Source organism: Nelumbo lutea, chromosome 2 (assembly GCF_056320005.1).
Source record: "Nelumbo lutea isolate HS-2025 chromosome 2, American lotus-T2T, whole genome shotgun sequence".
NCBI classification, from domain to species: Eukaryota; Viridiplantae; Streptophyta; class Magnoliopsida; order Proteales; family Nelumbonaceae; genus Nelumbo; species Nelumbo lutea.
Window position 1 is genome coordinate 62629327 of NC_142685.1, and position 13426 is coordinate 62642752.

The 13426-nt window shown below is 38.5% G+C and overlaps 2 protein-coding genes and 1 pseudogene across 3 annotated transcripts; 1 reads left to right on the forward strand and 2 right to left on the reverse strand.

Annotated features, from left to right (window-relative positions):
* The first annotated feature begins 2770 nt into the window (after nt 1-2770).
* LOC148871128 (IQ domain-containing protein IQM3-like) lies at nt 2771-6959 on the forward strand. Its single transcript, XM_088969336.1, has 9 exons — nt 2771-3398; nt 3494-3608; nt 3791-3856; nt 3976-4064; nt 5006-5093; nt 5225-5368; nt 5482-5574; nt 6124-6225; nt 6313-6959. Exons 1-9 carry the CDS (start codon nt 3028-3030, stop codon nt 6835-6837), a joined length of 1593 nt encoding a protein of 530 aa, XP_088825462.1. The 5' UTR covers nt 2771-3027; the 3' UTR covers nt 6838-6959.
* On the reverse strand, nt 5920-9612 carry LOC148871129 (pentatricopeptide repeat-containing protein At4g13650 pseudogene; annotated as a pseudogene). The gene has a single exon (XR_016107137.1). The product of XR_016107137.1 is annotated as a pentatricopeptide repeat-containing protein At4g13650 pseudogene (transcript).
* A 465-nt stretch (nt 9613-10077) lies between these two features.
* Nucleotides 10078-13426, reverse strand: LOC148871130 (copper transport protein ATX1-like). Its single transcript, XM_088969337.1, has 3 exons — nt 13356-13426; nt 11024-11099; nt 10078-10455 (listed from the first exon to the last, which is right to left on the reverse strand). The coding sequence occupies exons 1-3, from the start codon at nt 13362-13364 to the stop codon at nt 10268-10270; spliced, it is 273 nt and encodes a 90-aa protein (XP_088825463.1). The 5' UTR covers nt 13365-13426; the 3' UTR covers nt 10078-10267.

Genomic DNA, 13426 nt, shown 5'->3' on the forward strand with positions numbered 1-13426 from the left:
AGAATTTTGTATTTTTTAAATTTTAAAAGCAAAAAAATAAATATAGGATTATTTAAACTCCCCCACAATCAATTCAATTAAAAAACTGAATGTAATATTGACATTTTTTTAAACACAAGCCTGTGCGTTGCATGGGTCTGTGTCTCTTTTATCTAATACCACCTTGGTTTGTTATTTTGGTGGGTAACATTACTGGCTGATTGGTAGGTGAGAGCAAAGAAAGAGTGATTTAAAAAAAAAAAAATTGTGCATATGAGATCTAGAACAAATTCTTATTTTTCTCCTACATGAAACGTGCAGAAAATATCATTATTAAATGAGGAATATTATAGAAAAGGATTAATATATAATAATTAAATACAATAAAAATAATGGTTAAATATTTGAAACTGAATAATGCAATTCTGCTTTTTTCAATGAACTTAAAAGCACAAGTTCTTCATCCGAAATGGGTCAGTTCTTCAATGGGTCATTTCTAATTGTTAGAAGAGATGGAAATGAAGTTACATGTATCAAGCTTTCCAAATTAATTCGACTTTTATCTTCTCTCCCATTTCGCTTTTTTCTTCTTCTTCTTTTCTCTCTTCTTTTCCTCGCAAAGAGCTGGAAATGTAATCCAATATGACGTTGAATCGTTGGTTGAAGTGGGGCACACTCGGACTCGGGGCTGTTGGTTTGTTCGGGACGGGACAAAATGTGGAAGGTGGTGAGTCAATGCTGATCCGTATTAACCATTTAATCAATTCAAATCTTTAAGATTTTGTAGTCAACGTCAAAGAAAAGGACAAATTAGGGTTCGGTAGAGATCTGTACCCGCCTACCCGACACGTGGGTGTCCAGAAACATGGCAACGGATAGGTTTGCTTAGCTCGAACCCAATCCAAATAATATATATCACACCTGTACTCAATCAAACTAATATACACAAAAGTCTCTCAATGTTGCAATGTCAGAGGGTTGAGTTAACTGACCCCAAAACCGATTAAGACTGACCCGATCCAAAAGGTTAGGCCAGTGTGGTTTTACCACAATCCAACATACTGATTTGAGGTGCAATTTGGGCAAGGCCCCAACCGGGATGACCCAATCCAACTCATTGACCTTGAGCTTTCGGCCTAAGCCTAAGTTAGAAAATTGGGAGAATGACTAATCAGCCCAGATCAAAATTTTATAACCCCAAAGTACATGGGGAATGCATCTGACTGTGAATTGATGCTAAATTTACGGACAGGATGTGGTTTATAGGGGGAGAGGGCTAGTAATAGGGGGGTTGGAATTCAGAATTCTGCATCGTGTGTTTCCGTACTTCTTCATAGAAAATTTGGGCCTGACCTAAATTCAAACTGTTAAAGGCTATGTTTAGTTGAAGTACAATTTTATTTATATGAGTGCAAATGTAAGAGAATGCAAATGAAAAAAATATAAATCCTCATTTAACTTTGTTTTGAGTTTTACTTTATTCTGCTTCATGTTTTAATTTATTTCAATTATATTGCAATTAAATAAAATAAACTAAAATTTAAAACAAAAATAGGTGAGAGTTTACATTCAAATCATTTGCACTGCCATGATTTTGCATCAGTGCAAATTTATTTGCATTGCACCCAAACACATACTAAAAATCTTAAATTGAACTTGGTTTGAAGCCTTGGGTAATCCATTATTGTTGGAACAAATATACAATGTTCAAAATATTGATGCAAAAGGCCGGATTAAGGCTCCTCCACCCCCTGAACTGGTTAGAACCCCAATACACCCCTTGTAAGGGCATATAGGGAAGCCACCGACACGATAAGTATCAATACTTTGAACCTTGCAAATATATTCATATATTATATGTATATATTTATTCATTATAAGATACTATTTCTAATTATATTTGCACACACATATAATATATATATATATATATATATATATATATATATATATATTTGTTGATGTAACTTATACATATTTTCAATTCCATTTTATTTCTAAGTTTGATTTTAATAATTGTACAAAGCCCAAATTATATTAAGTTAAGCTAGAATTAGGCTTAGGTATGATTGACCTAGGACTTGGCCAGGCCCGAACATAAAAGATTTCTCTTTCTTTTTCTTCTTTTTCTTACTTTATCCTTCAAACCAAACACAGCCTTAGTGTTTGGCTTGGTTTGACCTTCAATCCTGAGAATATCTACGAAAATATTCACAATGTAAAATTGCAAGATGTGCATGAACGGTGTGAGCACGGATTTGCACGGACTGAAGCCAATCTCCGACCGAGCAGCTCATGCTTCACCCCTAGTCTAATACTGTACTACCGTAGTACTATCTAATTGACATCCCAGTGGTTCATTTTGGGAACAGTGCTATTTTGCACCGTACATATTTGTTTTGCACTCATAGCCTGGAAGATGACACTATATGTAATTCTATAAAACGATGTCAAATAGTAAATACTCGTGTCCGTCGGTCTTCGCCTCTTCGGGACTCGGGAATGATGGTGTTTGTGCAATTTCATGAGGCGAGGCAGAAGTCATTCTCGTAGCACGCCGTGGGGGTGACGCCTATCTCTGTCGAATTGATGAACGTCCCCTCAAGGCCTCAGCCCATGCATCTCATCTCTCACGGTTTGATAGAACATTGAGATTATGGTCCCTACCTGTGATGACAAAATATTCTAGATCGACCGTAGAAGATGCGTGGATAAGGCTGCGTAATCCACCTGCTTAACAGCCAAGTAGCGTGGCCAGATAAAGTGGCTAATAGGATCACTTCTGTGACTTGAGTCGGAGTGGGGCCCACCTGGAATCCATCTCCTGCGTTCTTCGCAGTTTGCACTACCAACTATGTAAAAATAAAAATAAATGAATTTTTAAATTATTTTTGTTAAAGAAAATTCTAGTATTCAACAATAAATACTCACCAACGAAGCAGAGAGACCCTCATCATCACTCAGTTCACCAACAGCTTTCTTGCCCCTCTCTTTCTCTCTCTGAATTCTCTTCTAGGGTTTTAGTTGGGACCTTTGTTAAGATCTTAAATGGAAGTCGAAACCCCGTCACTTGCCAGATTGTCGTCAAAACTCTGCTCTCAAGAATGCGGGAGCTCTGAAACGTCTCTTTCTTTGAATGGTGACACAGAATCCATAGCGGCTTATGTTGCTGAATGCAAGAGTTCTAAACTGTTGACTGCTTCCGATCATGCTCAGAAATTGACGGCGACCAATGGCCATGGCTTCGTGAGCCAGGAAACCTCCGTTGTTTTGAGCCCCTGTGTTAAACAGCCGGGGATCAATGGTCATGGAGGCCCGAGTTCTGAATCCACAGCTGCCGTGAAGCTGCAGAAAGTTTACAGGAGTTATCGTACACGGCGCAGGTTAGCAGATTCCGCCGTTGTCGCTGAAGAGCTTTGGTAGGTCTCCAATTTCCTTGTACTTTTAACAGTCTAACTTCTGTCTGTCTGTCTGTCTGTCTGTCTGATGATTCTTTCTTCTATTTTAACTGAAGGTGGCAAGCTATCGACTTTGCTCGGCTAAATCACAGTACGATTTCGTTCTTCAACTTCTCGAAACCGGAAACTGCAGTTTCGCGATGGAACCGAGTCAGATTAAATGCTTCAAAGGTTTGTTGTGTTTCTTTGTTGTGTTTCATTTTTTTTATTCAACCAGAAAACAGGGGAACTGTATTGTCGTTTTTTATTTCCTTTGTTTTCTTGTCCTTTACGTGTTTCTCCTCCAAAGTAAGATTGGTAAACCAATAATTTTTGGTTTAGCTAATTATATCAAATAATTTGACCTTCGGCAGGTGGGAAAGGGTTTATCCAAAGACGCCAAAGCTCAGAAATTAGCATTTCAGCACTGGATTGAAGCTGTAAATTTCTACTCCCTTCAAGATTGATATTTTTTTCCTTTTTATCATGTAGAGCTTATTATGTATTCTGGTGACTATATTCTTAGTTTCTTTTTATTTTGAAATTTGTTTTATTACAGATCGATCCACGACATAGATACGGTCACGGCTTGCGCATCTATTATGAAGAGTGGTGTAAAACAGATGCTGGGCAGCCATTCTTCTACTGGTGAGTTGCATAGATTTTCGTTTTCCTCTTCCTTTTTTTTACGGTTTTAAGTACATAAGAGGTAAGGGTTCTTTTAATACGATAATCTCCTGTCATATTTTTACTAAATGCTAATAATGATATGAACGAGCTCGAATTTGTTGTCTTAAACCTTTTCCTGAAAGGTCCATGTTCCTCTCTAACAAGTGCAATAGCATTTGCCCAGGATCAAAAGGATGATCCTTGGACACTAGTATAGCATATGTTCTACAGTAAGGTCACAGTAAAATCTGGTGAATGTGAAGTCCAGAGTGCAGGCATTACAGTTTATAACACTACTTTTTGAATTGTTTTGGTTGTCATGGTAAAGTTTTGCTGCTCGGTACTGTGGGGAGGCCATGGAAAGTGGAAACAGCCCGATTGGTGTGCAGGCACTACAGTTATAACACAATACTTTATTTTTTATTTTTTATTTTTTATTTTTATTTTTTGGTTGTCATGGTAAAATTTCGCTGCTCGGCACTATGGGGAGGCCATTGAAAGTGGAAACAGCTTGATTGGGGTTATAGGACTCAGATGTGCTTAGGATCTTGAATTCCCTGTTGAAGGGGTCCTTATAAATTATTCCAAAGGGAGGGATTTGTTTTTCTTTTATTATTATTATTATTATTTTTTGTACAGAAAGGAGGTTAACAGAGACGAGGGGTAGTGTGACCCCAGGAATCTTCCCACCTAATTCTCTCAAATACTGGGTCACAATAGCTCTCTGGATTCCATGGATTTTTTTTTTTTGTTCTTAAATACCTCTCCTTTTTGTGCTAAGTAAGCTCTTCTATTTATTCCCATTTTCGAATGGTTTGTAACTGGTTATAGCCTTCCTGTGCTCTGCAGCACAAGAATATAAGAACGATTAAATCACCACAAATTAAAGTATTTCAATGTTTAATAATATTTTGTTGCAGGTTGGATATTGGAGATGGCAAAGAGGTTGATCTCAAAGAATTCCCAAGATCTAAACTTCGACAACAATGCATCAAATACCTTGGACCTGTATGTGATTTGTTTGTCTAGAGCAAAGTAGATAGATTTGCAGTTTGGTTCTGTTAATTTTAACAGTTCAATGGTCTTTGCACCTAATATTTATGTATTCCTTTTTTGTGGTGACTTCTTATTGGAATCAGCAAGAGAGGGAAAACTATGAATACTTGGTTGTCAATGGGAAAATCGTGCATAAACAAACACAAACATTTCTTGATACACGTATATCACGAGATGCAAAATGGATTTTTGTGATGAGCACCTCTAAGAAACTCTATGCTGGCAAGGTTAGTTACAAATGATTAAGCAATTTTTTGTTTTTATGTTTTTAGTTTTTCTATTCCATCTCCTTTACTACCTCTGCTTCCCTATAAACTAACAAATTGTTTGCATCATCTAGAAAGAGAAGGGGTCATTTCATCATTCCAGCTTCCTTGCGGGAGGAACTACTTTGGCAGCTGGAAGACTTGATGCTGAAAATGGAGTGCTCAAGGTACAGAAGATATATCACAATTATATTGCTTTTCTGAACTACTGTTTATGTTAGGGCGATACCTTGGGGGCATAATTGGAATGATGTATCTTCTTAGCGATTATGAAAGTTGGCAAATGCTATTTACATTTGAGAAAATTTGAGGCTGCAGAAATGTAAAACTTTAAAACCCTGTTTGCATCGAAAGCTATGCTACTTGACCTTAGGGACGTCTGGGGTTCTGTTCAATTAGGGGTTTGCCTTGTAGACGTGAAATATTAATAGATGGCTTCAATGGGGATGCCAAGTCATGCCCACTTGTGACACTGACTTGAATGTTGAATTGGAAACCCAAGTGTAAAATTACAGAAACATGAATACATTGTTTGCCAATGTTAAAACACCTCCAGTCATTTACAACTTATTGCTGAATTGGGAAACTTTTAATTGAATATTCTTCCACTGTGAAATAATAAAATAGCATCCCGACACCCTCTATCATTAAATTACAATATCAAAATGAAGTCAGCAATCTTTTCATCTGATTCAGAATTGGATTCTTGTTTGCAGTCTATCTCAGCATATAGTGGGCATTACCGCCCAACTGATGAGAATCTTGATGGTTTCCTAACCTTCCTCAGGGATAACGGAGTCAACATCAATGAAGTTCAGGTATATAGTTTACAAGTCATATCACCAAAATTGGTTGATTATATTTTCTCATCTTTGTAATTCTTGTGAGTTTGCCATGTTTTCCAGATAAAATCCTCTACTGAAGACTATGACAACAATGAAGACAAATTAGCAAAAGAGGGGATCACTAGAGTCCCAACAATTCCAGAACCTCTACAACTTCAAAGTTCCATTGAAGTGGAGAAAGAGCAGCTCATCAAAGAAACTGAAGTTTCCCAAACTGAAAAAACTGAAGATGCTCAAACTGAAAGCAGAGGTACTTACAAGAGGACCTTATCTGGTGGTCTCCGAAGTCCAAGAGCAGAAGTCCCCAAGAAAGCAATATTGCAGAGGATCAATTCCAAGAAAGCAGCAAGTTCATATCAGCTGGGTCATCAACTCTCGTTAAAATGGTCAACGGGAGCTGGTCCAAGGATTGGTTGTGTTGCAGACTACCCTCTAGAACTGAGGGTACAAGCCTTAGAATTTGTGAACCTCTCCCCAAGGCTTCCCCCCACACCATTGTCTTCTCGACAGTTTGGCGGTCTTGTTTTACCTTCACCTCGTCCCATCTCCGGTTTCTCTAATGGGGATAGGACATCTATCGTCTAGACAAACTCTTTTATGTTATCATCCCCCGACTGCTATCACTGCATGTAAATTACCCCTCTATTTACAACATATCAATTCTGTCTCTGGGAATCTAGGAATGCAGCATTTTGCGTTACCTTCAATTGTGTTCATCCACTGTTATTAATTTTTCTGAATTAGATAGCAATCAACTAAATCTCAATAGGCCTAAGCAAGAGATGCTGCAATACATGATTCACTGAAAGACTTGAGTTATAAATGCTTTTTTCTGTCCATTTCTTTAGTTTTTTTTCCTTCTCTCCATCCTATGATTCTTCACTCTACAGATGGGTGCGAGAACCGCAAATTAGGTGTATATCCAGCATCAATCATCTGATTCGTCAATCTACTTACGACCTTATGCAAACTGTCTCCATGAACATGTGCATTGTCACCTGCAATGAAAGAAGTTACCTTGTTTTTCACCACAATCCAACTATGCCCAGGATCTTTCTTCAACCCCTTTTCCTTCATTCTCTTTCTCACTTGAGCCGTCTCGTCCCACATCTCTGCCTCTGCATATACACGAAACAGCATTATATGAGCTGAAGCATCTTCTGGATCAATTTCCAAAATTTTCTCAGCTGCATATTTTCCAACAACCAAATCATTTTGAGCCTTGCATCCTGCCAAGAGACAGCGCCAAACGACCTTATCCGGCTCCATGGGCATACCCTTTATGAACTCATAAGCTCGTCGAATCTGCCCCTTGCGAGTTAAGAGACTAACCATGCATGAGTAGTGATCGATCCTCGGAACAATGCGATGGTCTCTGATCATGGAATTGAAATGGCTCCACCCTTCCTCCACATTACCAACATGCCCGCAGGCAGACAACACTCCAAGAAATGTTATATCATTGGGAGAAATCCCCTCCCTCTGCATCTCCCCAAAAATTTCCAAAGCTTCCCCGCCAAACCCATGTTGGGCATATCCAACAAGCATGGTGTTCCAAGAGACCAAGCTTTTAGAAGTCAGATTATTGAAAACTTTCTGGGCATCGCTTATCCTCCCACACTTTGCATACATGTCCACAAGTGAGCTCCCAACAACCACATTGGTATCAAATCCTGGTTTTATTATGCAACAATGGATTTGCTTGCCCCACTCTATGGCTGGAATGGTGCCACAAATACTCAAAATACTGGAATAAGTATAAGGACTTGGGTTCAAGCCTTCAAGCACCATTTTATCCAGAAGCTCTATGGCATCTTTGAATTTGCCCTGTTTAATGTAACCGGATATCATGGCATTCCACGAGACCACATCTTTCCCCTTTATTTCTTCAAAAACCTTGGATGATTCCTCAAGCAGCCCACACTTTGAGTACAAATCCAGTATAGAGTTGACAACAAAAGTAACTGAATTAAACCCTGATTTTATGATGAAAGAGTGGATCTGTTTCCCCTCTTCAATTGCCATGGCATCAGCCAGGCCCCCGAGAATGGATGAAAATGTGTGATCACTGGGTTTGATAGCCAAAGAGTGCAACTTCTGGAACAGATCAATGGCTTCCTTAACCTCTCCTTGTTGGGTACATCCTCCTATTAGGGCAGTCCAGGACGACAATGGTGGCTTCTCCAACTCCAGAAAAGCCTGGCGAGCAAGTTGCAACTTGCCACACTTTGCGTATAAGTGGATAATACCCGTCACAATGAACTGATCTGATCCAATTCCAGACTTTATAATTTCAGAATGCACCTGCATCCCAGCCTCCAAATTTTCTAGAGCAGCACAAGCACCCAATACGCTTGCAGATATGAATTCACTAGCCTTCACACCAGCTCTGCGACATTGTAAGAAGATTCTCAAGCCCTCCTCATTATCCCCACACTGACAATAGCCTGAAAGAAGCGAAGTCCAAGAAACTAAATTTGGTTCCAGAATTGAGTCGAACACTAGTTGAGCCGACTTCATCAGACGACATTTGACATATAGATTTACCAAGCAATTGTCCACAAAGCTATTCGGTTCTTGCTCGGTCCTGTAGATCTTTCCATGAACTTCCTTACCAGTTCGAGCAGCTCCAGTGTTCGCACAAGCGGAGATAGCACTGACATAAGTGTAATGGTTCGGATTGATACCTTCGGCAACCATTGATCTAAAACAATCCAGCGCTTCCTCTGCAAATCGAGCCTGAGAATACCCGGCAATCAAGACTGTCCAAGAAACCAGATTTCTATCAGGCATTTGATTGAGCAGGCGCCGGGCATCGTTGAAGCGTCCGAATTTGACGTACATGGAGACCAAATGATTGCTGGTATAAACATCAAGGGAAAACCCAGATGTAATAATCATGGCATGGACAGTTCTTCCTTTGAGAACGCATCCAGTCTCACCAAATACACGCAGAAGGTGGTTGAAAGCCATGTCTTCAGAACTTGAAATCGGCAGAAGGATTTGGGCGGTTAAATATCTTGAAAGCTTAACGAGGGAATAATAAGACAAATCTTAACTTTCTAGTGGATGGCAAGTTTTCTTCATTTGGATTTCCGAGCTGGCTCCCTGTTCAAGGCATTATTAGTCAAACCCATTTTGAAGACCTTTGTTTCCTTGAACATTATGGGATTGACCTGCTGGATTCAGTAATGTTCCTGGTCACAAACTTAAACCGGTTTTCAGTACAGGATTGAGAATGAGTCGCACTGCTCATTGCGATTCTCATCATTCCGTCCAGAATCTCACCGTCACCGAGAGCTTCAGGATTTAGACATTTTTGCCGAATGGCAACTTAAAGAGCAACTTTTCTCGTCAATAAAATGCAGTTGAGTAGTTGACGTCAGAGGATTTTAGCATTTTGTAAAAGCTGATGTTACTGCAAAGATGATCTTCTAATGAAGGCTCATCATCTGATGGAGGTTCAACCTATGTGACACGGTGGCAAGTTATACACTTATACTATTATAGGGCCTAGTCCCATATAAAATGAAACGATTTCATGTCACTTGCCATCCAAACATGTTGACAAATAACAATTTAATTCTCAACCCAGATGGAACGTTTGAAGTTTTGACCAACTTTGATCAGAAAGACAAGCTCACAAGCTATAGCATACAGGGTTGCAATTTGGACGGGCCCAATCCGAATCCAGCCAACCCAGCCCGCAACTGGGTTGGTCCATTGGATTTTACACGGGAAAAAGGTTTAAGGAATGCTCCCTTCGCTGGTATAGAAGCAGAAATTTCATGGAGGTCCAGAAAATCAAGAGGGGGAAAACTGAAATTTCCCTTTATAGGCTATAGCAAATATTTCATATATTAAAGTTAAAGGTACAGAGATACCATAATAACACATGCAGAAAATGCCAGATATTTCCCACCTAAACAGTTGTGGTCACACATGGATGTAAGATGTTCACCAGATTAACCCATTAACAGACTTTTAGTTAACTATAAGAATAGGGGTGAGCGTATCAAGGAACAGCAACAGTTTCTGTGGACTTCACTTCAGCTTTAGCTGGTGCTTCTTTTGGAGCTTCCTCTTCCCAGAAGGAAGTCTTCTTTCCTGTCTTGGAGACAGTTTGCAGAACTGCATCAGGCTGGACGTTGCCGATTACCGTCACTTTCTGCTCTTTCAAATTAATGTCAAATGACTCCACACCTAAATATGGTTTCGAACACCAAAAGGAACAAAGCAGTTACATCCAAGCACATGTTCAACAGTTCCAAGTTAGCTGTTAATTAATGGGAACATTCATCAATATAAAAGCAAGAAAATGAATGCGCTAGCTGAACTGTCCAATGCAAGTCAGCAAGGTCAAGAATAGTTTTCTTCCCCCTTCAATTTTAAATATTTCTATTTTGGTTAAATCCAAATGTTTTGCACAGAATTTGGATAGCCAAAAGCATTAGTGATACTCTATTTACTGGCAAATAAAATTATCAAATTCAGTCTTCTTAGTCAAGTCCCATTTCAACCATGTCCATGAATGCATGCCAATGCACACATACATTACATTTCTACTGGGATTTTGAAGATAATCAGCTATTTCGTTCTCATCAGTCTCTGGAAGCATCGATTTCAGTCCTCACAATTATTCTGCCATTTCTCAAATGATTTTAGAAATAATAAGACTCAATTTTTGATAGTACACTGAAATCTCTTATCCAGGTGCAATATTTTAATAAAAAAATAAAGGTGGCAACTGGCGGTGAAGACTAATACCAACCTTCCATTTTGCCGAGAACCCTCTTCACGGCACCCACACAGCCTTCACAGGACATACCAACCTTGAGGACGACTGTCTGCATTTGGGACCAAAATAAATTTTAGGGTAGAAATAAAAGTACTATGAAAGAGTTGAGTTTCATAATGGTAGCACTCAATCTAGCATACCTCTATTATAGTTTTTTAATACATCATCTGAAGATAATGGGAATGCACTAGAAATAATAACAGTGGATTAGGTAGTCATTATTACTAAAATATTTATGTACTTATGTATGTATACACACACACACATTTTTTCTTTTCATTTCTTCGTTCTTTTCTTTGCAGAAATGACTAAAGATGCAACAGATTAAAGAAGCATCTGAAGAATAAAAGGCATGAATTGATATCCTATTTCTGGGAAAAAAATGCTACTCCAAATTACTTTGCATCTGCTGCTCATCCCAATTAAGAATCTAATGGACATGTACTGGACCGAGAAGCACAATGGATTTTAAAGTAATGCATCCATATTTCCTAAAATTGCATGACATATATTTGACATATAACATACTATTTTTGTTCCACCTCCCCCAAAACAAGATTATAGGCAGCTAAAGTAACATAATTATTTTTTCATTTCCTTTTATTTTTTGGTTGAACCAGAATATATAGATATTACCAAAATTTTACATCCTTTGATATCTTAGACCCCTTGGTGTCTTCACTAAACTTGCTTCAGGAGTTGGGGAAAGAAGCAGAGCCAGTAAACATTATCAAAATTTTACTTACAAGTCCATAAACATAAGGTACAATATACAGTATAGAATTACCATACTTATTATGGTATAAATGTCAGCTTACTTATGAATATTGCTTTCTTTTAGGGCTTGAAAAATCTAAACTGCATTGACATGCCAAGTTCAGACACTAAAGTTCATACTTTTTTCAAGGAGGGTTTAATTATAAGGATAAAGTTGCCATAGGTAATATAGTGAAACTAAAGAATTTATAATTATAACCTTCACTAACAGGGATATTGTTCACGGGTTGGCATAAGTGGGAAGTGGGAGCCCTAGTAGTTTGGGGTGGGTTCAATCATTCTATTTCATTTAGTCAGGTTAGGTTGGATTTAGTAGCAAGTGCTCCAGGTGGAGTTGACTTCCAATCCGGACCATGCATTAGAAAAAGGGATTCTCTATTGGTCATGCATTCATGATTCACCACAGTCAATCAACATCAGCTAATATTACCACATATTGGACCTTTTCCCAGATATTTCTAGTAGTTGAAGTTCAAAATTTTAATTAAAAAGTTGACCGACAAAACCGATTCTTACAGGCTTTTTTTTTTTTTTATTTACCAGTCTAAATTTAAGTCCAACAGCTATAGACCTTGTAATCACATTAAATTAATGACGCAATTCAAGGCCGTTGAATCTGGACTGAAATTGTGCACTACACCCCAGGAAAGATGTACATCAACCTGCCAGGGTGTTTGCTTTTTTCGATAAGCAACCTTCCCACGATGTCACCCCCACCAATGAACCAATGACCATGTTATGTACAGTTGCCCGATAACTGCCATCCAAGGCGGTTTGACCATGTTAATTTCATAATATGCCACAAAAGGAACACAACAGGCAGGGAATTTTCCAACCCCGAAACTTCCCTTTAAGTCACAAGAGATCCAACGGAGGTATCAGTCAGTGGATTTTCCATTACACAAGGAATTTGAATTAAACTAACAAACCCCGATCTTTTTCTTTCTTTTCTTTTTTTTTTTTTTTTTGGTAAAAGAGAATTTCATTACGCTAAGCACAAATAACAATAATGCAAGACAACCAAGAAAAACGAAAGATAGACAACCTAACCTGACTTAATGAAATAGAATGATTGATCCCAACAGCGAGGCACTATCCAAATTAAGATGTTCAAGATGATCACCGGACAAAAGGTATTTCTTCACCAGAAAAACGGAATAAACAAACAATTCAGGTGACTCAGACGCATGGTTCTAACCAAGGTCGACAATTTTGAACCCAACAGACATCAGAACAGGTATTTTTCGTGCGAAATATAACATAACCATGAATGCGATCATACGTGCAAGATTAAATACCCTAACTTTGATCTAAGAAACACCCAAATCATCAGAGAAGACGCAATTGAAGAAGGGTAATAAGACCTAGATCTTTAAACTTCACAATTCCCCGCAAGAAGATCATCCCTATAAACAATTGTCTTCAATTCCACATAAATTCAATCCAAAAACCTAGTTATTAGAATAAAACAATCGACCAAAGGAGAGAGCAGAACCAGAAAAGCAAAAATCTTGAATAATTCGAATACCTGAGCCATAGCGGGAGGACGAGAATGCCAAACCCAGAAATAAAAAAGAATTCCGCGAACCAAAAGAGCTC